The 27,510-nt window shown below is 38.9% G+C and overlaps 1 protein-coding gene across 17 annotated transcripts in view; it reads left to right on the top strand.

Annotated features, from left to right (window-relative positions):
- Positions 1 to 27,510, top strand: part of ERC1 (ELKS/RAB6-interacting/CAST family member 1) — a 269,997-nt gene that overhangs the window by 93,721 nt on the left and 148,766 nt on the right. For 9 of the 17 annotated variants that reach the window (XM_074538929.1, XM_074538927.1, XM_074538925.1 and 6 more), the window contains 4 exons: positions 5,693 to 5,830; positions 7,330 to 7,470; positions 8,580 to 8,720; positions 18,963 to 19,156. In XM_074538929.1, coding sequence (XP_074395030.1) covers positions 5,693 to 5,830; positions 7,330 to 7,470; positions 8,580 to 8,720; positions 18,963 to 19,156 — 614 coding nt within the window. Of the gene's footprint in view, positions 1 to 5,692; positions 5,831 to 7,329; positions 7,471 to 8,579; positions 8,721 to 12,037; positions 12,074 to 18,962; positions 19,157 to 27,510 lie in introns of all 17 variants that reach the window. The other 8 variants (XM_074538921.1, XM_074538926.1, XM_074538923.1 and 5 more) reach the window with 1 other exon arrangement.

The following is a 27,510-nucleotide window of genomic DNA, read 5'->3' as shown; positions in this document are numbered from 1 at the left end:
TCTTAATTTTTGGATTTTTTTCCCCCGGTTTGAATTGTGCTGGAGTATCTTTAGAAACTTGTAAGAAAAACTCTGCTCAGTATCAGTTTTCAGAAAAAGCAAACTTTAATGACAGGATTGTGTTAGGTTTGAAGGAAATTCAAGGTATTTATTAGCAGAAGAGAAGGTTTGCAAACATGGTAGTAACATTTTGACAGTATGATTTGAAGGATCTGCTTTAAATACTACTTGTTATAGGGACTGTGACAGTACAGTAAAAACCTTTACTATTTAGAAGATATTAGAATTACAATTCACTTTATGCTGACTGTTTTTCTTAGTTCTGCTTTGCAGTGATCTGTCAGCAAACTGGTGCTACCAGAGGTTGGCTGGGCATGCAAAAGAATGGAGGACAAAGGAAAACAAATAGAAATAGAGATTATTTACATAAACACAGATTAACTGTTTTTCTGGCTGGTATAAATATACTTAAAAAGCACCCTTGTGCAAAAAGGCAATGGAAAGAGAATAGTCTGTTGGATCGTTGTCAATTCTTTGTTGCTCTTTTACTACAGGTACAAAAAAATTAACTGTCTGTACAAGTTAATATTTCTTGAGTCAGCACTTCTTCCTTTTCTTAAGTCAACTTGATTGCAAGGTCAAGAATAAGGCATTCATCTCATGAAGTGTCCTTCCTAGTGAATTTCTGGTTTTTTTTCCCTACCTGCAAGTTGCTTCCTTTTGAAGCAGTAGCAAGTGTCTGTTAGTGAACCATTTATTTATTTGACAATTAAGGTTTTACTTTTAAGTAGACATCACAAACCTAAATTCTTTGTCCTTTCCTAAGCTGCGTAGCAATGAAGTATTTTATTTGTGTAGCTAAACTCTGTAGAGTTTTATGCTAATTTCACAGACTTTGAAATGTTACAAAATCCCACCATTTTAAAGTCAGCAACATCAGGACATTTCCAAAGTGCACAAGATTCCAGTGTGATGCTGCAAAGGCAGTAATGTTCCAGGAAAGCATTGAAGTAGAAGAGCAATAAAAAGAAAAGTTTAGTGGGAAGCAAAATAAAAATTAATCCAATGTTCCCTGAAATGGCTTTTAGTATGTTAGTTCAAGAGCAAGAATCTCTGAATATAAATTGACAACAATGTGATTATATTCATATAAATTGGTTGGATCTAAAAGTAAAAAAAAAACCATACTGAGTGCAGCTGAACTTTGGAAGAAACTCTGATTTGCATTTGCCAAAATCTTTTTGAAAAAAGGGAAATTGTTTGATCTGTCCTGAACTTCAAAACAACTTAAAAATCTCACCCTTGCAAGGAGATATGCTTTGCCTAAAGCTTCACATTGTTGCTAGTCTTGAGAAATTTAACCTTTAAAATTAATAGCAGGAACATTACTTTCAGTGAAATCATTCAGTGAAGTGCTGGGAGTGATATTCACTCATGTGACAGACCTTGTTTCTCACACTCACAGAATCTGTTAATGCTAAATTAAATACACACTTTTGCAATTCAGGCAGGACTGTTGTAATGGTACTTTTGCAGGATTTGCAATAGGAAGGCAATTATAATGGTGAGGTTTTCAGTGTGACATGGACAAAACTGGAGCTTAATCTGAGAAAACTCTCCAGAAATATCTGCTTATATACTTCCATTCTGTTCTCCAAAACATGACTTTCAGAAATACAGTAACAATTTTAAATCCAGTAGTAGAGCTTTCTTGAACAGTCTCTGAGTAGTTAAGGTGATCTCTCACCAACCTCTTTCCTTTTTCCCCTCAGCAGTATTTTTTAAAATATTTTTTATGCAGTCATGTCTGTTTTAACTGTTATGTTGTCATTTTGATTTTGATGTGAGCCCATCATTTTCAGCTTCTCACATACTGTGGGACGCCAGCAACTCAAGTATGACTGCAGGCTCTCAAATTTTTATTAATATATTAGTAATTTTACTTTAAAGGGAGTGGCTTGTCCTGACCTAGACAGAGCTGTAGCTGTTCTATCATCACATGCCTGCTTACTCACTCACTCTTCCTTCCAAAAATGCATCTTTCATCCCCATGTTAGTATTCCTGATGTGAAAGAAACATTTCTGCCTGTGGTAGGTGATAATCCATCATCTCCTTGTGGTGATTTACCCTGGAGCTGAGGAGACCAATAGTGCCTTTACAAAACCAAGGAAGAGCTGATGTGGAGTTGTTGTTTATTTGGATGGCTGTGCCACAGGAATGGGAGCAGAAACCTTCTGAAACCCCTCTGATTATTGGGGTCCTGTTTGCATTGCTGCTCCCCCCAGGGCAAAGCTGGGATCAAAAAGTGGAATGCTGAAAAGAGCTCTGAGATGCTCCTCTGCACGTCTGTGCTACTCTCTAGGAATACTATCAAGTGTTAAGTTGATTGTGGAAGGGCTTTAATGACCAGCTCACAAACCACCTCATTTATTCAGAAGTCACTGATAGAATAGAAATTGGTTTTGAAGAGTTCAATTTCCTCATGCCCCAGGGTATGGCAGGAGGATGGACACTGTCTCCATGGAAGAATTTCTTGGCTGAAGCATGATCCACAGTATCTAGTAACCTCTAACTAGAGGAATCTGGAAATCCAGTGGCCTTGATGGATATTTAACTAGATGTGTTTCCTTTGAATCCCTGGGCTGTTTTTAATTTGCATCTGCATGGGTTTTTCACTGAGTCTGTATTTGCAGGAAGTAAAATGCTTCCTTGCCTTTGGAGCAGAATGCCAGAGGAAGCTTCTCTTGCCTCTACTCTGTGCTTCAGGGCTCAAAGGCAAAACAATTAGTTCCACACAACTGAGAATAAATCACCCAAGTTGAAACATGATAGTGCCTGACAACTGGTAATGTTGGGAAAAATACTCCAGTAAATCATTATTGATGGGAAAATCAGTGTGCAGAGGAGAGGATGCCAGTGTAGCCTTGTGTACCTTTACACTAAGGAGAGTGTTGCTAACTTAGCCATAGATTGCTGGCTTTACCCTGCAAAATAAGTAAATATGACAAGAAAAAAAATGTTAATAATTAAAAATAGTATATACTATTAATTTTTATTTTTTGGGATTTTTAGAAATATGGTGCAGTAATATATATATTGCTATACATAAGGAAAAAAAATATATATATATAAAGGGAATATATATCCTTAGGTTTTTGGAACATTTCTGAGGAGGTTTATCAATCCTTGTGCCTCTGTGTGTTCCACAAGGCTTGGAGATTCCATTAAGGTTTATTTCATCTTTCTTGGGTAGAAAAAAAGACCCTATTCTGGTTACCTGTTTCATTTTCATCAGTTATTTAAGAATTTGTTCAGAATTGCTTTTTTTGTTATTGTTTTTAGGAATGCATTGTCTATTCTTTTTTGGAAGGATTCTCAAACTACTTGCAAGGACATAAGAGCAAATTTCCTCATTAATTAACTGTATGGACAGAGTGGAGACTGTTTGCTTTCTTCTTCAGGTTATATCATTTTGGAGAGCTTCTAATTACTATTTGTTACAGTACTGCACATTTAGGAGAAGAATTGAATGAAGGCAATTTATTGTTGAGTGTACTTTCATAGGGAAATTTTGCATCTATTATTACAGAAATATTTCAGTTTTGATCCATAATGCCAGTTGCAATTTTCTGTAGTGTAAGGGCCAGGTCCTTCAGTTACCTGACCCTGCAAAAGGCACAGCTGGAGCTACAGTGGGATTTTTAGGTAGGGACTGGATATGACTGGGAACATTTTGGAATACCTGCTGTTCCCTCAGTGATAACAAACCCCACCATTCATTGCTCCAGATTGAAAAATTTGCATGTAGACTGAAGGAATGGACAGGTTCACACTTTTTGCACATCAGTTTTTGTTTGAGTGTTTAATACCAGAGGGTGCAGCAGTCATACAGAGTGCTGTCACCTTACTCTGGCCACAGCAAACAGTGTCATTGAAACATGAAAATGCACACTGGGCTCGTGCAAATAAATGCTTGTGCTACCTTGGTAAGCACCTTAATGTGTGCTGAATAGAATTATTTAGCTGCCCCTGGTGTGTGGTTTGCTCCCAGCAGAAAGTCACTCTGCACTGTCCCCTCTTCAGCCAGCCAGAGCCTTTGGTGAGTGTTTCTCCTCCAGAAGTAAATAGGAGTCTAAGAATAACTCAGCCTCCTTTGTAGTGTATTTTCATGGTTAGCTGTGCAAACAGCCAGCCTGTCTGGACAGCTGATGGCCCAGGGAGCTGCTGCAGGCAAAAGCAGCCACTCTTGGGCGTGCTGTTCCCTGGGCAGCCCTGCGTGTGGGCACCAGAACCTTTCAGAGCTGGGGGGGTTCTTTTTGAAGCTCCAAGTGTGTGCTAATAAGGCATTAAATAACTGAGATGAGTGTATAAAAAATGAATTTTCAATTCTTAGTTATTGCTGATTGCCATGATATGTCTTTGGTTGTGATTTTTTTGGTGGCCTTAAATTTTGTTTTGTAGTGTTATGCCCAAATTCAGTTTTGAGCATAACTTTGAGGTCTGATACTTTTTTCCTGATAGAAACAAATGATGAATCTAAATCAGTCCCCACATTCTACTGTGTTCCAGGTGTAATTTCAATTCAGATAGCAAAGGTAGTGGTGCACCTGTCACAGAGCCATTTGCTCTGTAATCACAGAAACTGTTTTTCCAGGGCTGGGGAGTAAAACCTGATATAGTTGCTGTATTTCTATTAACCAATCAGCTTCTAACTGCTGTCCAACAGGTGAAACAATATACTAGTTAATACTTTAGTTTATCATTATGAATACAGAACTAGGTAGTCTTTGGGGTTGTCTGGTTGCAATATTTCTTACAAATGTCTTTGAAAGAGTGTCTTGCTACGAGTGTTTTGGAGTTGGGTACCTCACATGCCACATGTCATTCATTAGTTTATAATGTGTATTTGCTGATGCAAGAACTTGTCAGAACAACACAAGAAGAAAGCAACTGAGAAATCTGTGTACACTTTACTCCTCTGTTGATAAACTTGTTTTTGACATGTTATTATGTTAATGTGGCTATTTCTTTAGATGTGTATATATGCATGAAAGGGGGTTGGCATTAGGTCTTCTGAGTGTATCAAAAGATATATTCAGAACTCCTAAACAGATGAAATCCTATACCCACAGAAAATAAGGCTGATACATTTTCCACCCAGGGAGTGGCACTTTGTGATACTCCATCACAAAGCAGGCCACCATGTAAGATGAACAAGCAACTTGCCACTGTAGCAAAAACTATGATGATACCAAAGAGAATAGTATAAATAATAAAATAGTACTTCTTCACCAGTTTTTAATTATCAAGTGCCTTTTTTTAATTTACGTATGCAGTAAGGTTTTGGTCAATTTCTTTTCTTCCTTAACGTGTTTCTCTGTTAATGTGTTGATCATCCTTCTGTGACACAGTGCCCAACATCCTAAGAAGTTTGGAATTACAGCTTTTCTTTATGCTGTTCTTGTTGAATATTTTTTAGACTTGCTTGCTCTGAATTAATTCCTGACTCTTGAAAAGTTTACTGATTCCTTGTTTTTAGTGGGTTTGGTTACATCACTTGATGTTTTGAGGTAGGATTAGAAGAACTTGGCTTCATTTGCTTTAAGAATAATTTTCATCATTTAATATACCCTAAGATGATTTTGGATGGTTTTCCTTGCTGTTGTCTTAAAATTGATTTGTTTATTCAAGATCGAGAACCTTCAAGAGCAGCTGCGAGACAAGGAGAAGCAGATGAGCAGCCTAAAGGATCGGGTGAAATCCCTGCAGGCTGACACCACCAACACTGACACTGCCCTGACCACGCTGGAAGAGGCGCTGGCAGAAAAGGTGAGCGTGGGAAGCGCTGCGGGTTCCCTGGGCAGATCCTGCTGCTGCGCTGTGCCAAGGCGCGGTTCCCGATCCAGTTACCGTTCCTGTGCCAGATCCAGTGCCCGATCCCAGTCCTGTTCCTCATCCTGTGCCCCTTCCTGATCCTGCACCACTGCCCGTTCTCGTGCCCAGTCCCGATCCCGTGCCTGATCCCAACCCTGATCAGTTCCCAGTCCCATTCCCTATCCCGTGCCCCATCCCATTCCTCATCCTGTGCCTGTTCCCAATCCTGCACCCCTGCCTGTTCGTGTTCCTAATCCCAATCCAGTTCCTGATCCCGTGCCTGATCCTGTTCCCATGCCCAATCCTGATCCAGGTCCCACTCCTGTGCCTGATCCCGTGCCTGATCATGATCCAGTTCCTGTTCTTGTGCCCGATCCTGTTCCTCATCCCATGCCTGATCCCAATCCAGTTCTTGTGCCCAATCCATGTCCCAATCCCCATCCAATTGCCAATCCTGTTCCCGTTTCCAATCCTGATCCCGTTCCCCATCCCTTGCCTGATCCCAATCCAGTTCCTGTGCCCAATCCCGTTCCTATTTCCAATCCCGTTCCCATTTCCAATCTCGGTCTTGTTCCCCATCCCGTTCCTGTTTCCAATCCCGATCTCGTGCCGGTTCCCAATACCGATCCCCATCCCGTTGCCGATTCCGTGCCGGGTGCGCGTCCATAGCGGAGCGGCCGCGGCGGGCCCGTCCCCGGTAGAGGGCGCTGCAGGACGCGCCGGTGGGACCGCAGCGATGATCCCGATAATCGGAGTTTTTAATGCTCCGTTTTCCGGAGATAACCGGCTCAGAGACAGACTGTCCCATTCTCTTTTGGTGGCACAACTTCTTGGGATAACTAGATATGTTTTTGCGTGATTCCCAGAGGAGCTCCTTTAGGCTGTCATATCCTATAGTTCATAGAATCTGGTTAAATGTTACCTGAGGTAGGGGAATTTGCTTGCATCCTTTTAGAGTCCAAGATATCCAAAGCTCTACTGATGTATAATATACCAAAAAATTATTTTGTTGCCTTCTCTTACTCTATGTAAATCGCAGTGTCACACGGGCACTACGCCCCTTCTTCTCTGAAGAAGCCCTGATTTAACTGTACATTTTAGAAAAATAAGATTTCAATAAATCAGGAAGCAATATGTAATAGATCCTAGTTTAGATTAATTCTGATGATCAGAATCAGATTAATTGGATTGCATTGAAGCAGCACTGTGAACATTCAGATATCCAGACATTCACTGTATTGAATCCAGTATTAACAGTGCTGGTATTTCACAGCAGTGATTCCACAGATTTCTCAAGTTTTCTCTTTCTTGTGCATCTTTACAACTGTAAAGAAAATAAATGGTAATACACTCCTTCTCCTCGTTTCAAGTGTAGCAGAAGTGTTGTGATAGGAAGCCTCAGAAGCTGGATTGATTGAGAGGGATTTCCTTCACAGAGTGCTTTCTTTTGTCAGGAAAAGACCATTGAGCGTTTAAAGGAGCAGCGTGACAGAGATGAACGAGAAAAACAGGAAGAGATCGACAACTACAAGAAAGACATTAAGGACCTGAAAGAGAGAGTCAGCATTTTACAAGGAGATCTCACAGAGAAAGAGGTTGACCAGCAGCACGAATCTATTGTGATGGAATTATTTGTTGTTTCTGTTTGTGTTACATTTGAGTAGAAGGAAACTATTCCTTTATAGTAATTGTCTTTCAACAAAGCTGATCTGGTACATCACTGGAGAATTTGCAAAGCATCAGTGTTTCAGAACCACCTTTTGAGGGATAGCAGCCATCCCCTTGTTTGCAGCAGTTAATCTTGTTAGTGGGGGCTGGCTGCTGGTCAGTGTGGCATTGACTGAGCTGTGCTGACAGACAGGGAAGGCTGGGATCAAGCTTGTCCCTGTCTCCGTGTAGGGAGGAAGGAGCAGAATTCATCAAAGCTGTGGGTGCCAAAGCATGAGCATAATGTTTGTTCCTTTATGCAAACAACACAGCCAATTCTTTAGACTCTCGAGTATTTTTTTGATTAATTAGGTTGATTGTTGGTAATGAGCCAGTTGGCTAGACAAATTACCTTAATTATATTGGAAAAATATAAATGTTCTCTGTTTCTCTCTTGTGTATTTGCAGTCTTTTTTCAAAATTCAGTTGAAGTAAAACAACACAAAAATATGTACCCAGAAAGAGTACTGAGGGTTTGTCTACATGGAAATCAGCATTTGACAGGGAAAAAAAAAAAACAAGCACAAAAATAATATAGAAAGAAAGAAATTGAGATATCTTTTGTAGTAAGGTGGCATGAATCAGTTTCACCCTGTGGAAACTGTATACAGAAATGCTTTCAACTGTCTCAGTGGCTAAATGTTCTAACCACAAGATTTTAATCTTAAATACAGTTTTAAGAGTTTAAACTGATTTTAAATACAGTTTTATTGAAAACCAGTTTTTCTTAAACATGACTGTCACTGGAGCACAAATTCCAGTTTACAGAATTGTCCCTCTTTAAAAACAATTTTGAAATCATTTTAGACAAGGTTTTATTTTGATACAAAAAGCCTGAATTAATTCAAGCTGTTTTAAGTCAGAGACACAAACAACCTGAAAAAAAATTTTTAAATTCGATTCTGATCATAGTATGAAGGGATAGGAGGAAAATAAAGACAGAAAAGAAACTAACTATTGCACTTGCTTGATAATTATTTCACATCTTTTAATTTAGACATCATTATTGGACCTTAAGGAACATGCTTCATCATTAGCTTCATCAGGACTGAAGAAAGATTCAAGACTCAAGACACTGGAGATTGCATTAGAACAGAAAAAGGAAGAATGTTTGAAGATGGAAACACAATTGAAAAAGGTAATCTTAGTGCCTGTTTATGTATGTGTTGTAAGCATACAGTTCTAAACACATTGCCCATGTGTGCAAAGAGAACTTGGGGTCTTAAGAGCAAATTCTTTGAATTTCTTTTCAGCAGTAACCATGAAGATGTGTCCATGCAAATCATATTACAAGCTAAGCCTATCAGAAAGTAACTTTCAGACACTTGTGCTAAATTTTGATTTCACTTACATGCAGTAACAGTGCAGTTGGCTTCTTTGTTTACAGGTACTAAGAGTTTTCGGCTTAGTCTGCTTCAGTGCAGCTTGTAGGAGCAGTTGTGCCATTAAATTGATGTAACAGCTGAAAAAATAACAGCTGAACATTTCACATACTGATTATCAATGCTTACAGGAGTTAATGTGATAAATTCAGGTGCAGGGCTGGCCCTGCTTGAAGGAAAGCAAAAAACAAGTGAAAAGAAGATGCTCCCTGTGAAGTGTGTGATTTTGAGTCATCAGTTCAGACCTGTTTAGAGTTCCTGTTGTGTTGGTGTTACTGCACCTGAGAACAGTGTAAATGAAAATCTGTGCATGCGTTATCTAGACTCATGTTTGTCCTGTTTCATTCTGTCACACAAAATCACCTGTTCTCAGCATCAGCAGAGCTCAGTAGCAAGAAAAGGCAGCTACACACATGTAATTGGTCTCCCAGGCTGTTTTCAGTGGGTATTTCTGAAGGACCTTTCATTGAATTCTCTGCCATGAATTGCAGGTTCACCCTGTGTTGCTGGTAATGAGTTGACAAATCTATTGTAGCTGAGATTTGCCAGAGGTTGTTAGAGCATCTCCTCATCCAAAGAATCTGCCTAAGTCGTGGTCGGGATGGTTTCAGTTCCACAACCAAAAGAATAACTGGTAGCCTGCCATTACCTTTGTGGAGTAACTTCTAGTTACTAGAGAAAATATAGTTAACATTCACTTGAATATGTTTTATTCCTATAGTAAATTTACATATTTCCTTAATAACCTTTTTTTCCAGCTGTTTCTAATTCTTTAGTGGATTTTATTGTAGCTTGCACAGAAGCAAAAACATTCTTTTTAAAGGCTTTCACTTTTTAAATGCATTGCAGATATTTATTCAGGCAGTTTGACATTTTCAAGACGAAATAAGAAATAATTATGACAGATAATTCAGCTACATTTTAAAGCTTCTAAAAACTCATTTTTACACCTCTGCATTGTTAACACTTGCAAATAATTGTCATAATTAACCTTAAAACTAATGGCTACATAAGAGCATTCATTTAAAAACTGAACTAGAAGTTCATTCTGTTGAGGTTTATTACATTATCTTAGTGCAGATTTGCATGAGACACATGCAGGAAGGAAGCTCTCATGTAGCTCCTTAGGAGCAAATGGCTGAAAGCTTTTCCTTCTGGGTTCTTCCCTCACAGTTTGAATGGAGATGTGTCCAACACCAGTCTTGCTTCCCTTACTTCCTATTCCCAATGAGCACTTTGAGTACTTCCAGTCAGATCTATGAGCCCCAGAAGTTAAGCTGGCAGGAGAGACTGATCTGGACTACTGTTGAGCCATTAAATGAAAAAGACTTTGGTAGTCCTTGCAAAAAACTCTTCCTAACCTGCAAACAGTGACTCTCAGAGGAATCATGAACCATGCAAGCTTCCCTTTCTTCTGTAAAAGGGAATTAACTTTACACTAAACAAAAATATTAACCAAGCAGAGTGCAAGGGTGCTGAAAAGTTGTTGATAATTTTAGTTCCATGTTACTCTTCTGTGTCTCCCTTGAAGCACTCACTTTTTGTTGCTATTCCTCTTTTCACTAATAAGTGTTTTATATTGATCTTTGGCTTAGCAACTGAAACTGCAGTCTTTTTCATATTGGAGGGTTTTTTTTTCAAATAATAATACCATGGTTATGCAAATTTGTGTGCTTAATGTTCTAATTATTGTATATTCACTGCCTCTGTGCTCAGTTGTCATCTCGCTGCCAGCAGGAGATGCAGTGGGAGATTCTGAAGGCTGAAAGCAGCTCATAAATCCCCGTTGAGTTTACATGGTGTCCTGTCTTCATTTTGGCTCAGATGGAATCATTAGAGGCAAATAACACACAGGATTTTTTTTTCTGTGAAGTGCTGTTATGCTCTGTGGTGGTTTTTCTTTTCTTTAGGAAAATCTTTGTCCAAACTACTATTTTAATGTATTACTTTTATAGTGAAAAAGTTTTCCTTTAGTTGTTGTTCTTCAGGATACTCTTTCCCCAGCATTTTCTGTCTTGTCTTTCCCAGCCTTTCCCATACTTTGTTTCATTTTGTTTTTTCTGCTCTGGGAGAGACCAACTAATATTAGAAGTTTTTCCAGGAAAGATGAGTGGATTTTTGTCCATCTTCATTTCCAGTGCATAGTTTTTCTCCCTATAGATATACTCCTTATTTTTAGGGAGGAAAGTCAAAACCATTTAATAAACTTCCCCTTGCTGCAGTTCTAGGAACTTTTCACCAGAAAAAGTTAGCAGTGATTCCCTGCCAGGAAAATACCTCTACCTTCAATAGGCATACTCAGAGGTTGTTTTTTGTTTTGGTTTTTTTTTCTGCTGTGGTGTTCTTTCTTCAAATTCAGGAGGATAGTATCTTTCAAAAAACAGGAAAAAAAGACTTAATGAAGTGTTGATCCAAATTCTGTCTTTCTCAAGAGTTAGCCTTGCTAGTCTAATACAGGCTCTGCTGCTTTTTATTTTGTGTACATGCCTTTTCTCCCACAGTTGAAAATATTACTGATAATATTGATAGATGAGGCTGTTTTTTGTTCTCAACTTGATAATTTTTTTTGAAGAAGGGACAATAAATGATGCATAGAAAGAAAAAGGCTGCCAGGGAAATCAGGATTTCTTGTTACAATAAAAGCAAAAAGGAAAATTGTGTTTAGCATTCAGATAGTGTCAGTTACTGAATTAGTTTTTCTAAACCATTCAGCTGACTTGAAATTGATAGAAAGGAAGCACTAGGAATTAAAGCCTTCTTAATGTGTGAAACTCATCTGTAAACCCAAACAAAGAACTGCATCAAATATGTGGGGGCTGGACAAATCTGTTAAACTGAAAAATTCAAGATAAAATTTGGGACTTGCATGAAGATAACTCTCCATGTTTCTCATGTTCCAGAAGCTGGTTAGTAATGCATGCTAAAACCACTAATTAAGACTCTGTCGTCTTAGTAAATTAACGTTGCAGTTATTATTTTAAATTCTTTTCTTGTTACATCTTTTCTTTTTCTCTCTCACACTGTTCCTATCCCAAATTTTCTCCATCTTTTCCTATCTTCTTTCTCCCTTTAGCACCCTGAAGTTTTATTGAGTCATCCATCCAAGCTAGTAAGTTCCCTGGCAATCTGAGGGGCTGTTGCCAGCACATTTAATTTTTTGTGTTGCATGTGTATTCACCTGTGCTTTTATAGTTGGGCCAACACAGAGTGTATTGGTAAATTCCTTTAGTATAGTGGGTATGGACAGCATGGATGCAAACAAAAAGCAGTGGGATGCCAGACCAGTCCTGTTCCAAAAAGCTTTCTGAGATGTTTTCACTGTTTGACTGCCTTGGCCTAACTGCATTTTTGTTTGGACAGCTTAATATCGTGTCTTGTGTTTTGTTTCCCTTTGCTGCTGGTGCTTGAAGTGTCCTGTAGCTTTTCTGTCATCTCCATTGTCTGTGCATTTTCAGAGCAAGAAGGTGGGATTTCCATGCAAATCAAGCTTCTTGTGTGGAAGCGTTCTGTAACACTGGGCACAGCAGCACAGTAGGAATAACAACTGAGTTGCAGCAGCTGAAAGATTGCTTCAAATCTTGTGTAACCATTCAGCTCACTGGTACTATGTCAGTTTAATTTTGGATCCTATTTCCAGCCTCCTGTTTGATGTCAAAGAGCACTCCTGTCAAGGAGTGTTTGTGTAATAATATCTTGACACTGTAAATTACGTAATCCAAGGTGGTTTTCATCAGAGGTTTCTTTTGTGGCTCTGTGCATAAAAAATGGTGTTACAGAACTTTTCTGATACCTGTGTTACTCTTGGCAATGTTCAGGGTAAATGGAGTTGTCTATCCTGACAATCATTGTCTGAGAGTCAGAAAATTTCTGGGGCTCGCAGTTGTTCCATTTTTGTGGCATCCCATATCAGAAATTCTTTAAACCTGGCTAAATAGTGTCAATAAAGAGTTGAGAAAATGAGATGTAATACAAAAAGATTGTACTTGGTGCAAATAGGTAGAAGAATTCATGTCAGGAGAGCATATTCTCTACAAAATCTTTAATAGCATGCAAACCTTTTGAGAGTCATTACTCTGAAGTCAGAACACAGAAGATACTGGAGCACACTGTGTCTTTTATTCTCCAGTATGATAAAGCAAACACACAGGATAAGGTACAAGAGGCTCTGTGAGGGCCAGGCTGGATGGGGTTTTAAACAACCTGGTCTAGTGGGAGGTGTCCCTGCCCACAGGAGGTTGGAATGAGAGGATCTGTAAGGACTCTTCCAACCCAAACCGTCCTACAATTCTGTAGTGGCTTTTAATGTTCCATTCTGATTACCTCAGTATCATCTCATGTAGTGGAAAGTTGGAGAAGTTTTCTCCCTGATATTCTTATAGCTGAAAAAAAATTACCTATTCTACCCCTCCCAGAAAAACTTTTGAAGATAGTACTCATTTTGAAAAATGAAATATTCAAAATTCAGGAAATGGCCAGTGTCGCACTGTGTGGTCTTTCTCATTTTTCCTTGTGAAGTAATTTGTATAGCATTTCATAACTAAATTATTGTCTGCTAGAGTCTTGCTGTTTTCAATATTGCATGACAAATGCTCCAAGAGTGAGCCAGATATACATGAGACATGATAATCATCCAGAGAAATAAGCTGCTAAAATGCTTTTTTAATAGCAGGAAAGCATTGAGTGAATAAGGCAGAATACATTTCCATTTTGCTTTTTCCCCTGCACAACAGGTTTAGTAATGCATCCTCATTTCCCACAGGTGGTGTTAAGGAGTGATTAGTTGTGATCAGCATGACAAAGTGTTGTGGTGGGGGAGACAGAAACACAACAGGACACCAGGGTTTCATGGAGCAGAGAGAGTTTATTGGTACCCACAGCTCTTTATGTGGGCTATTCCAAAGACTCCACATCCAAATTTGGTTGGCTATGATTGGTTACCATCTAGCTCACCTGGCTAATAGATACCTGCTCATATTCATGATAGGGATTGCTCTCTGTAGCCAAACCCCTCCTCCTCTTATGAGGCGTGCAGACCATCTGTGTGCTGTCATAAGAAAGAAAATTGGGGGATTATTTCTTTTAATGTCATATTGCAGTTAAGAATAAGCAGCTTATAGAGCCATACATTGAATATCCAAAAACTGGGACTAAATGTCTGTTCATTCCTTGTGTCCTGATTTTGTAAAGCAGTAGTCAGGTGAGTAAGGGCCTGATCAGAGGAGGCAGGTGGGGGGAGTTAAAATGGATTTACAAAGAGAAATCTCCTGTGGGAATTTCCCTCCTGGCTTTGCCCACTCTATGCTGGGCTGAATCCAAAGAGAGCAAATGGTTTATGTTTAATGACATCCCTGGCAATTTGAACCACTGAAGAAATCAATTTTTTAAGTAATGGAAATTGCCTCTCTAGAGGTGTCTTCCTGTCTTTATGATTCTTCATAAAGAAAATAATTTGTTTATGAATTGATTCCAACTGAACGCTTGCTTATTCAGTGTCAAAAATTTGCAGATCCATTAACAAAGACCAACCATGTAGAGATGGTTAAAAGACAGCAAACAACTCTCTGTGACAGACTCAAGTTTACAGTACATAGTATATCACAGAATTTCCTGAGCCTTTTACTTCCATTACTGCCTTTTCAAAAAGCTTTTTTACAGTTTAGAGTGTGTAGAGCCTTGGAACTAAAGGAGGAAAAAGCCTGATGGTTTTTTAAATTTACAATTCTGTTAAAACTAATAAAGGCATGATAGAAGACAGCACAAAAGTTTTATCAGTTGAATTTCTGCTTTTAATACAGAAGATGGGTAAAGTGTTTGTCTTTTGCAGTAAATAATCATAATATATTTTTGTATTTGTGTTTGCATTTGCTATTTTTAGGAGACATGAGGCTCCCTTGGAGGTAGGAGGGTGGATTAAAATGGGATTTCAGGTTCTTGGGAACTTTTACTTCATGGCCAAAAGTTCTTGGCAACATTTGTATGTGAAATGTTAAACTGAATTTACTGTCTCAATTCATAGGTAAAAGTAGAAAGTGTTTGCTGTGAGTTATTTGCTGTTTGATTTAGTTAATATTTTAGGAATATTGATTTGGAGTCTTGGTCATAATGTTTGGAATTTTTATTTACATTTTAGAACCTTCAAATTGGGTCTGTGCTATTGTTATGTTCCCTGTCTCTGGCACACTTTAGGCTGTGTAAGATAATCTTACCTCTTAAAAAAGAGGTTTTTGGCACGAGAAATATCAACTTAGAAAATTCTTTTTAATGTGTTTTGTCTTCCACTCCTCTCCATCTGTAAATATTGGTTATTTCTCTGAAACATTGGTCATCTTTGTTTTAGCTGTAGAAGTTGGCTTTGTCAGCTGATTTTCTGTGGAAGCAAGAGAAGTTGGAGTACATTTATTTTGTTGAGAAACAATCACTCTTTCTTATGTTCTGTAGGTACCTGAAGCAGTCACCCCATCACTTACCACTTTCCAGATGGGAAATGAGAGCAGGGAAGCAGAAAGCTGTTAAACCACCTCTTCCTTTATAGTCCCTCTTAAAAACTGGGAGAACATATCCAGAGTAGTAAACTTAAACTATTCTCAGCCCTGAGCCACTTAGAATTTGAAACTGAATTCACACTGGCAAGGATTAATACTGATCAGATGAGCTTTGCTAATAAAAGCAGAGCTTAACATGGTTTTTTTTTTCAGCTGAAATGTGTCTGTTTCTTATGCATCAGTGCAGAGTGAAATGTGTGAGTTTGGCTGTGCTCTTTAATTCACCTGTTAGATACCACACAGGAGCACAGAGAGCTAATGCCAGTGTCAGGGGTAACAACTGAAGGGTTTAAATGGCCTCTGATCAGGTAAACTCAGTGATCTGCAGAGATGAGAAAGTGCAGTGTTCCCTTCACCCTCAGCAGGCTGCTTTCTACATTTATTTAATTTTTGTCATACTTCTTTTATACACTATCACATTTGTTTGTAACTATATTAAAATTACAGATTTACAAATCCTGTGCCAGGCAGAGATGGAAGTCAAACCTATGAGGTAGACTTCTTATAGTCTCTTAATGCAGGAGAAACTATTGGTGCATTTGTCACTTTACATGTTGATTCTGCTTCAAAAATGAAATTACTACTTATTTTGGAATTTCTCTACACCTTTGATGGGCGGGGCAATTTGTATATTTTTTTTTTTTTACTGTCAATGTAGGAATTCATTATTTGTGTTTTGCTTTTTGGTTAAAGGAAAAAACCCCAAGATTAATTATTTTGCACAGGGAAGGTAGCCAATTTCATCTGTTCCAGATCTTGATGTGAGTTTGTGGGAAAGCTCTGAATGCATTGGTTTTCTCTCTTATACAATAAATGAATCCAGTAGGATTTTAGAGACAGTCATGAAACACGTATTTTGTACAAAACCCACAAAATGGACCAAAGTCACTCAGTCAGTAACTCAGAGTGCAGGAAGTGGTCTCCAGTTTACAGCATATCACATAACATTCCCTTTGTGTTAGGTGAAAGTATCCATACTTATGTGCATTATATACAAATAACATGTGTTACTTGTCTTAACCAATAATTTATGTCCTGTAAATAGCCCTTTGGTTCTATAAGAACCAGACACACTGACTTGTTGGCTAATTCTCTAGAAAAGAAAATTTATTTCCTCTTCTCAGTATTGTCTCTTGGGTTGTTGTGGAGATGCTTTTATTAGCAGAGTGAAATAAATCAGGACTGTTCTGACAGTCAAATTGCATTAGGTCTTATAACTTCTTTTGAATTAGTGAGTTTAATAAGCCAGGCTAACAGCCTAACTTTGTTTTCTTTGAAAAGAAGTTTCTTGATTATCTGATCATGTATTTTGGATGACTTTAAAGAGCCTGGAGGAGTATTTGTTAAACAATTTGAGATGTTGGAAACATACCTAAATCCAGGCTCTGTCTGGTGAAAACCAGACTTAACTCTATACACAGAGTCTCTTAAGGGAATACTGATGCCCTCGGTTGATGGATAGGTGACCCCAAAAACAGTATTCCCAATTCCCTGTATTTGGGAAGGAAAGATTGGAGAGGGTTTTTGAAATTTAAGGTGTAGTTGAAAAGGAAATGAAATAAAATATTTCAGATTTCCTCAGGCTGGAAATCCCAAAAAAAGCATTTCAGAAAGAGCCAGCAATGCTGGTTGCAAAGCCAATTGTGTCCCCTGGTGCTCCCAGCTGCTCGTGGGGCTGACACACTTGTCAGTCTCACTGCTGCCACCTCCTCCTGGAGTCTGCATCCTCTTGGCAGGGCATTAATTACTGTGGGGAGCCCTTTCCAAGGGTGTGTGATTTGGGATGCTCATGGGGCAGCAAGGAGTCTGGAAGCAGTGACAGCCCTGACTCCAAAAGGCTTTGCAAAGCCTCACAGGGATGCACTTGTAGCCAGGAGCCCAAGTGCAGGGTTTTCAGTCTCACAGCTCAGTGGCACAGGAGTGTCAGGGTTTGGCTAGAAAGTCACTCAAAAGTAGGGAGCCTGTTAAGTGTTCCTAAATGCATTACCTCAGGAAAGGGTTCTACTCTTCCATGATTTTTGGTTATTGGGCACTCTTGCTGACATCTGCCTGGGAGACCCTGGGGCATTTTTTTCTAGGATAAAATACTGTCCAGCCTAACCAGATTTCTGGAATTGTTGTTTTATACAAAAGAAAGCCACAACAGCTTATTATTGACCCTCACACAAGAGCTGCAGGGCTAAGGCCCTGGAACTTGAACCTTTGTTTGGGAAAGCCAGATCCATCCCAAGGTCAATCCCATTAAAGACAGGCATCAAGACTTTCCACAGTCCCATAATATTCTGCTCCACAAGTCTCCTGGATTCTACTAGAATGTGGCCTTGGGTCTAAAGAAACTAATTAAAAACTAGACACTTCAAGGCAAAAATGTTGGAGTCAATGAATGGATATTTTCCTCCAGTCTTGTTTTACTGAATAACTAAACAGATTTAGCCAAATACAATTTTGCTATTTGGTTCTTTGGAAGCAGCAGCTTTCTGCCCTGAGTTTTTTACTGCTGTAGTACTCTCCAATTACCTTTAAAAGCAACAGAGTCCTATACTATCAGATCTAGACTTAGTGTGCTTTGGAGCAGAACATTGGCAGCTTGTAAAACAACTTTCCACAGCTGCACACAGAGAGGAGAAAAGTCTGTAGTCTTATTTTCTGGTGTAGGTTTGTTTTGAGAAGAGCAAGGCCTGGGCTTTTGCAGGCAATCCTGATGAGCAGAATAGCTCCATCAAACTTGCCATTCACTGAAGTAATTTTGAGCAATTCTGAAACAGCTTTAATTGATAGCAAATTGGAGTTTCAGATACAAGAACAGAGGAGCAGGGTAAGAGAAAAATGATAGTCTTTAGTCTGCTGTTTACCTTCCAGCATTAAAACTGCATTCTTCCTGTCTCTTATGTGCATGGGAACTATTGAATTTGGTTTACTAATAAATTTGTGATTTTTGTAACAAACCAAGCCATTAAAAACCCTCCCCAAACAATCAGTTCATTGGGATCATTTCATCCTCAGTCCAGAGGTACTTTTTGTCCCAACAGCCTGATTTTGAAAAATGTATTTCCTAGATAACTAAGCAAAGATAATTTCAGTAGCCATGGTCATAAACCCTGGTCTGTGTCGCTCACAGAACTGGCAAGAGCTTGAGCACGTCAGCACCATTCGTGCAAAGGTCTGACACTTTGCAGAGTGATGTAGTTATTGAAGGCTGTTACCTGTGATTTATTTTTCTGTTTCAGATTAAAAGTCATGTATTCTTTTAAGCTGAATTTAAAAAACTAAATTTGTTTTTCTGCAGAGTATTTCCCCATACTTAAAGATAGCATAGGCTTTTCATATTCCCGTGTAATAATTAATCTTGCCGTTTTGAAGCAGCGATCTAGATAGCACTCTGGAGTTGTCACAGATGGCATTTTGGGGTTGTCAGAGCTGCATGTGAATGGTGTTTGTTGCCCCTTTTTCCCCCAGGCTCACGAGGCCACCCTGGAGGCCAGGGCCAGCCCCGAGCTGGGCGAGCGGCTGCAGCAGCTGGAGCGGGAGGTGACGCGCTACCGCGAGGAGTCCGGCAAGGCGCAGGCCGAGGTGGACCGGCTCCTGGAGATCCTCAAGGAGATGGAGAACGAGAAGAATGACAAGGACAAGAAGATAGCAGAGCTGGAAAGGTGAGGATGGTGTAAAAGTTTAAAAAGGAGCGAAAAAACTCGCATTACTAAGTTAGCGATAAGTTGTTTTTCTTGACTTAAAAACGTTAGGGTGCCTGTTTTGGAAAAGTCTTTTAGTCTGTTTAGAGTTTTTGTTTCTTTGGTCCTTTATTTTGCTACATTATTAGAAAAAGGGTGTCTTACCATCTGCTTTTTCTTACCTGGCTACTCAAAAATAGGGCTGATAGGTAGAACTAGAAGGGTAGATAGAGATATAAAGGAATGGCGAGCGTAGGAAAAGCTGTAGAAATTTTGGTGTGTTTGTAAAACAGTTTGTTGTTTTGATACAATAAATTCCTCAAGCTTGGCTTTCACAGAAACAAATAAGAAAAATGCCTTTTCAGAGCTTGTGTTACTATTTACTCAGGTTCTTCTGACAAGTGGTCTCATAACTCAGTGCTGGTAGGGATACAGGTAAACTTTGGCCAAAGTGAAGCCTGATGAGCAGATTTGCTTTTGTCCAAGCAAAATTTGATTCAGCATTTTCCATCTTTCTCTTGGAGCCAGGAGGCTGAAGACTATAATGTCCCTAGAAAAAAAATGAAATTTGTTATGATTCCATGACATTTGAATCACAAATATAAGTAATAGATCTTGTGAAAAATCGGAATTAGATTCTATGTTCTGTCATTTTCTCATCTTACAGTGGGCCAAGAACAAATTTCTGGGCAGTAATACCTGTTTGGGGTTTTTTGTTTACTTTACCACTCCCAACTTGGAGCAGCAAAATGGAAATTTGATTATTCCCATTTGCCTTGTGCCAGAATAGTCTTTCTGTCTTTTCTCTACTTAAGTACTGTACAATTTAGTGTCAGGAAGATTAGGGCAAGTGAGTGGAGGACATTTCAGGTTCTGCAATCAGTGGTTGTTTTTCATGGCTTGCTGATTGTCAAATTATGGGCCCTTCAGAATGATATGAAAAACTCTTTTCTAAGAAATCCATTCTCTTTGGATTGACACGTACAGAGCACTGGAACAGTTCAGTTTGCCAGCTGGGCTGCTTCTCTCTTTGTGACTGTAGGCAACATCCTGTTAGTGTTCTCTGAGTTGCTTTATTTAACCAAAATTCTTCATACCTGTGGCATAAGCTCAAACACCCAGGAGTGAGGATAAATTCTTTTTAATGTCTTCCCTTTTTTCCTGAGTGATGCATTGTTCAGCCCATTGGTACATAATGCAGTCAGCAGAACATTCAGGCAATACGTTGATATTGTTGAGTGAGTATAGACATGAAAAAGCTAAAAGTCATTTGTGTGATTTTTTTTTTTTTCAGTCTTGTTGGGGTCCCCATCTCAGGTGTGACATTCCCCATGTCATCCTCTTTAGGGCAGGCAAGTTGACCAGGGAACAGGTACAAGCAGCAAACTTCTATCAGAACTAAAATATGGGGAAGAAATATATTCATTGTGCCTTAATTGTTTTTTTTTTTTTTCTTTGTGGACAAATAACTGCTGTTTAGGAGAAGTCAGAAATATGCATCATTCGTCAGTCTGATTCCTAGAGGAGATTAAAATGGCAGGAAGAGAATTCTCTTACATATGCTTTTAATGCAAGCTGACTTTTTTATTACATTAGCATTCAGAAACTAATCATGATTTGACTTGCAGCATCAAAAATTGAATAGACACAAGTGTCCTATAAACAAAAAAGTTTATAGGCTGTGGAGGAACAATAACAAAGAAAAAAATTAGGATGGATCTCCTTTTATTGATAGAAGCAATTGCACCATCTTCACAGAGTTAGTTTAGTTAGTTTTTCTCTGAAAATATGCATTTCTAGACATCTGCAAAGCAGTTATTGTTTGTCCTTTTACATGGTAGTTTCTTGATGTTTCAGTCACAGACTCAAGTCCTACTATGGAAATGTAGAACCCTCAAATGAGTAGACATCATTCTGTAACAATTGGGTAAATACTTTGACTATTCAGTTTTATCCATTCCTTCTTGCCACGATTGTCAGTCTTACAAAAAATTAAGTGGTCCTCTTCTCTTTTTAACTTATCTTTTCTACAAGTACTGAGATAAGATAGAGTATGTTTTCTCTTATTTCTGTTATTTAGCATAGGTATTTTGAATATGTAAAAGAAAAAACATCTTTTTTATCATGTGACTGCCAGCAGCCAAATAAATCAAGGGGAGGAGAAAAATCTAAGAATATTCATTAAGTGGAAACAGAAGAAGTCTTCATGATCTAGAGATCTAATTTGGATGCTGTTAGTGTGGTGAATTTGCCATGTATCAGCACCTGAAAGGATTTTTCAGGTAGAACTGTAATATAAACACAGGACTGGAGAAAGAGAAACTTCCAGATACTTTATGGTAAGGTTTTGACTGGTAATTTCTCTTTCTGAATAATTGTATTTGACCTTTGTTGTTTTCAAGTGCTCCCCCAAAGAACTATTCCCTGAAAGCTTGCTTTCTTCTTGGGAGTTTTTGCACAAAGCTGAGGTTTTATCGTGCCTATTTCATGTATAGGTTGGTCCTGTTTTTATTTACAATGCTTGTTTATAAAATATTCTTTTGTGGCTGAACCTATATATCAAGGCATGTTACATGCATGTTTTAGAGCTAGAAGAGTCCTGGTTTCCAGGAGGAAAAAAAATAGATAGTTTTGCCTTTTGAAAGCCGTTCCTAAACTGTGGTCCATGCACAGTGAGGTAGAAATTATCTTGTCTTTTAATGCTTGTACAGCTGATCAAGTTTGTGTTGTGCAAAGAAGAGCCTTAGTGCCTGCAGAAGCAATTGCCAGCAAGCTAAGCAGCAAATATTGCTGTTCCTATCAGGAACACTTAGTGTTCCATGTGCAGCAAGATGAGAAGAAAAAAGTCCCATACAGAGAATAATTGTACTAAAAAAAAGGGATTTTTTCAAAAGAGAGTCTCTCCTCCCTGTGGTTTTCCCTCTTGCTGGTTCTGTGTGACAACTAGACCATATTCTGTCAGGGAGAGAGAAAAGGTATCACAGTTTCATCCCCAGAAGAGATGTGTCACCTGTTAGGGAGGTGTGCACAGAGGAACAGAGAAGGGACAGTAAGGAGAGGAAGGTGAAATTAAAAGCAGAAAACTGTTCTTTTAACCTTTTCAATGCAAGCAAAGCTGCCTTGTGCTTAAGGTAACATAAAGAGGAAAATGCTTCCACTCTTCAGTAGCTGTTGCAATTACTGACTGGGAGACATTGCTTTTCAGATGAAAGATGTTAAAAGAAGTGTGTTAATTATGGTGCATGCTATGCAAAAGTTGAAAAATAGTCTAGAATCCACACAAGGTGGAAAGGACGAGCTCATTGGTATATATACTCTGTGGGGAGGATTTTGCTTTTTCTTATGGGAAGGTGGGCTTTAAGTCCCATTTCTGAATGGGACATTTCTTCTGTGGGTGAACAGCCCCATAAGTTTTATTTGTGCCCCCTATTGTGGTGGTGTAGAGGTTTTGTAGCTGTCTGGTTATTCACTTCCTTTGTAACTAACTGTTTGCTTTTTGTACTGCCATCCCATAACCTCCTGTCTCTCTGTAACTTTTCGTTCTGTGTTCTGTTTCCTCCCCCTGTCCCCCCCGCTCCTCGAGTTGTGTTGTTTGTTCTGTTCTGTTCCCGGGGGTGTTTGTGACTGTGCCTTTCCTCAGAAAGCGCGGCTCCCGCACTCCGCACCCTCCCTGCCAGGTGTCGGTCCCCGCACCGCAACACCTGGGGGGGTTTGTGTGGGACTTCCTGGGAAAGTGAGTGCCCTCAAGGCTTCTGTTTCCTCCTCTGGGCTGCCATGTGGCCTCTGCTGCTGCTGCTTGGGGCTGCTGCAATGCTGCTTCTTTCCCTAGGTCAAACAGCACCTGCTTATGTCGAGTGCAAGCGCTGCTCGTGACCGCAGTCCAAAGGAAGTTTGCTGCTGTTCTCTCTGATCTAAACCTGACAGAAGCTGTTGCTTTTTAATTCTGTTTTTCTTGCTGTGTTTTGCCTTTGGTTCTAATCTCTGCTACCTACCTACCTGCCTGAACCAGCTAAAAGTTAGTGTTCTTCAAGTATTCTAAAATGTGTCATTGATAGAGGTCAGTATTTATCAGTTTCTGTGGGTCTGGATTGAAGGTACTTGAGACAGTAATTGATGTTCAGACTCAGGTGTTGATTATTTCTTATCACTAAAACAGTCTGTGAGTTCAGCAGCAAGGCACAAAATTGCTCTCTTGTTACAAGGTCTTTTAAGACTAAACTATCCAATGAAGAACTGACACTGAGATTATTTTCCCTTTTAACGCAGTAACTGGTCCCAAAGAGCCCACAAGGCAGAATTTCTCCCCAATTACAAAATGTCAACCAAACTGAAGAAGAAGGATGAAGAGGAAACCCAGGACAACACCCTGTGCCCTCCCATCTTGCTTCCATCCACAACACACTAAAAATCCCAAAACCTAAATTTCTCACCAAGTGATACACCTACACTGCTCTCTACAACATATTTCACACTTTTGTGGATTCCAGTCTATCTTGAAGTCCAGGAAACTTTCTCCATGAATGAGGGTCAGAGTCAGTGCTGCCTGGGGTTCAGGGCACCCCAGAGCAGACAAATATTCCTCGTGCCATAGGTTTGTACAAGTATTGACTTATTATTGAGTTTTATTGTGATGATAATTCATACACAGAATAGTTTATACACAGCCTATACAGTAACACATCTCTGTTGGTGTGCACATATTGTGCAAATGAGAAATTTGTTCTTGAAAGGTGGCAAGAAGTATGTCTGTATATGTTTCTTCAGAAGAGAGCACTGAGTGAATATATATGGAAGTGCTACTTCCAGTTGTAGGCTTAAAATTGATTTTCATTTGGCACACTCACTATATAAGATAGGTAGTTCTGCAAGGACACAGGGCTTGTTTTTATTCCTGAAGGAAATTTTGCTTTGGGAGCAAAGGAAGACAGCACTCAGCTGTGGAATACCAGCAGTCCTGTTAAGGACAGCTGGAATTAGTGGCTATTTTAAGAAAGAGAATTTGGAGAGTTTTCTGGAAAAGAATTTAAGGATGCCCTTTTGAAGAAGAAACCTTCCAACTTTTAATTTGTAGCAGCCAAAAGGTATAGTCCTCATCTTAACTATTTCTTCCCAACAGTAAATAAAAGATTAAAAAACACTGGGGGATCTCAGAGGAGTGCTGAAAAATGTGGGCAGTAGAATGCAGAATATCTTATTTTGTCTCTTTTTAAGACACATAATGTTTGTGTAGTGTTCTATGAAGGATAGATGGAGAGAGAAATTAGCTGTATTTTCCATCAACTTTACAGTTTCCTAGAATAGTGTAAAGGAAACTACTAGTAAATTATGCCCTAAGCTTAAGTCAACAGTTTGAAGCTGAAATACTTATTTTCAAACTGCTACTCATACCTTGGAATAATTGTCTTTGGTTTTCAGGTTTGTTGTTTCTGTGAATTTTTAAATAGCTTTTTATAGCATTCCTAAGCAACAACCACATCAAGGCATCAATAATTTAAAGTAAGAGATATGGTGTAAAATTAAAGAAAGGTGTTTATAAAGTCATAATCATCACCATTAAAGCTAACCTTGAGAAGATGGTGTGGCTGTAATTCTTTGTGTCTTAACTGATTATAGCCCTCCAAAAATGAATTGAACTCTGATTCAGGCATTAGAAAACCTGAAACAATTAAATATTATTTTAAAATACTTCAATCTATTTTGTTGCCATAAAACATAAAATCAAATGTTTATTTACACTTGCATGGTATTATTACAAGGCAGAATCTGTTGTTGTATTTTTATCTATTTCCCTCAAAAATCTGTAGCTTAAGTGAACATTAAAATTCTAAGGTAAATCATTCAAAACTTAGGATATTCTGAGATTGCCTTATAATTTTAATTCACATTTTATGTGAAATGATACACTCTTTACCATAAATAAACAATTTTTTTCTAAAAAATTACTGCCTTTGTGAAGGACACAGCTGAAATTTTCCACAAAAATCCCTGGTTAGGTTGAACCTGTCATGGGAAAGAGCAGCACAACTTTTTCATATTTGGCAAGCAACTGAGAACTGGGTTTTGTAATGGAAAGAAGTGGTCAGGCCCATAGTTAGCCCAGCTCCACCTCTGAGCACACAGATCTGTTGAATATTAAGATTTTCATCATCTCCCAGCTAGGAAAGGAAGAAGTAATTTCGTTCTTCTCAGTCTTGCTTTATCTTCATACAAGATGAGCATTACACCTGAAGTCCTGTATCAAGTTTCAGAGGAGGAAAACACAAAACATTTCATATCAGCATAACTTCTTTAAACAGATAAGAATAAAGACATGTTTGCTTACAGGTATTTAACTTAAGGCATTTGAAAGTATGCTGGTTTTCAGAAAGTGTCTGCCCTCTGGAAGTCAGGCTTTGTTAAAGTACCTTAAGAGCAGCACTCTGACTCACTAATCACTCTTTAAACCTACATCTAAGCAAGGAAAAGAAAGGCACAGTAATTGCAAATCCATCTGTAGAGAGCAGCAGATAAAAACCCCATCACAGTGATTTTAAAGTGACTCCTCAGTCCATCCTCACCTTTTTCATATAATGGGATACCCTTCTTCAATTTCTTCTTTGTTTAGCTGTCCTTTATTTCCCGTTTTTTCCCCCTTCCTGTATCATTAAATCAAGGTGGTTTTCAAGCATTCCCTCTCATGCCTGTTATCTGTAATGAGTATAGGAGTTGTCATCTGCATTATATTGTAGCAATAATGGATTTTATTTAGCAGATATCTCCTAATCCAGCTGCTAGATCAGTGTAAGAGCTGTGATATAATTAAAATAATTATAAATGTGAGGAGGAAGAGCATCTTGGAAATAATGAGCCAAGTCTGCATATCAGTTTCATTGCCTTTACTACATCTCTTCCAAAGCTGTTTTGTAGCTTTGTTTCAGTCAATATCTTTGAGTAATATGGGAGTATCCATACTCACAACCTAGTGTGAAAGGAGCAAAAAAACACCAAACCCACCAAAACTGTCTTTTACAGAACTGATATAGTAAAAATAAAAGCATCAGATCCCAGTGTTGTCTTGGAGTACAGAAAGAACAAGAGGAATATGCAGTAATTGCCAGTAATTCAGTGAAATTGTCATTTTAGTGCTCCATTGTGGCCATCTGTGGCATGGTTTGTGCTCTTGGATCCATGCACACAAACCTTCTGTGTCTGCCTCTCCATCCCTTCCCCATCCCTCTAAATACCAGCCTAGGAAAAAGGAAAAGACCAGCCATCATTCTTTTATCAAGTAAATCTGTCAAAAGGGGTAAACATAAATAGCCTCTCTGCTTTGACAGACACAGGGAAGATCAAATGCCTATTGTTCCCTGTCAGATTGCTTTGAAGGGATGACAGGGTAATAAATAAACACAATCACTCACTGTCAGACAAGGGGAATTCAAAGGCTGATTGAAAATCGTTACATAAACTACATCCTAAGTACATCTGAGACAAATGTTGCAGGCTCATCCCACTCCCTATAATGCAAGCATGTGGAAAAATTGTAGCTGGAATAACCAACAGCTTTTGAAATAGAGATTTCTTAATTAAAACACTTAAGCGTTCACATCTCATTTTTTTGATCTGCACCCAGTGATCAGATTAAAGTCAGTTCTACCTTTAAAATTACCAGGATGATATTTTAAAAGAAAGTGGGGGTTTCTGTGGGGCTGCCAGCTGGCATTACAATTGTCCTGTCTCCCTGTGTGACTGTTGCACCGGAGCACACAGTAAATGGGGCTGGGCAGGAGCGCTGCTGCTGCGTCTTGTAAGGAATGCTGCAAGTGCGTGTTCTTGCTTGAAGGGAAAGGGTGCAAACTCAAACTTGTGTTTCTGCTGTGTAATGAGTCTGTCTCGGTGTGTATCTGGTCCTGCTTGCTTGGGGCTGCTGCCTGGGGCAGATGCTTGCTGTGCTCCTGTGTTCAATTTCACTGATAGAGCCCATGCACTGAGGCTGCAGCTCCAGTCCATGGCAGGTCTCCGTTGGCTTCCCAACAGCTGGCAGATTCAGGTGTCTGCCTTGGTTTTAGTTTTAGTGACAGCACATTTATAGATTTTCTCTAATTTTAATGTGCTTTCATACATAGTCCTTATTTTCATTCAGCTAAACATTGATTATTCTAAAAATTCACACTTCTAAAAAATATTTTCTGCCTCTGTAACAAAAACTTGGAAAAGGGGCTAGCAATTACAGAAAATGTATTTTTCTTTGGGAGAAAGAATTATTCCATAACAAAATGGAGATGTAGCAATAATTGTTCTCTGTTTAAAATCCATGCAGCTGGTTAAATAATACTTCTGTAGCACACAGAAAATTG

This window comes from Zonotrichia albicollis, chromosome 4 (assembly GCF_047830755.1).
Source record: "Zonotrichia albicollis isolate bZonAlb1 chromosome 4, bZonAlb1.hap1, whole genome shotgun sequence".
Lineage (NCBI taxonomy): Eukaryota > Metazoa > Chordata > Aves > Passeriformes > Passerellidae > Zonotrichia > Zonotrichia albicollis.
The sequence above is the reverse complement of the archived record's forward strand: the minus strand, read 5'-3'. Positions and strand labels throughout refer to the sequence as shown.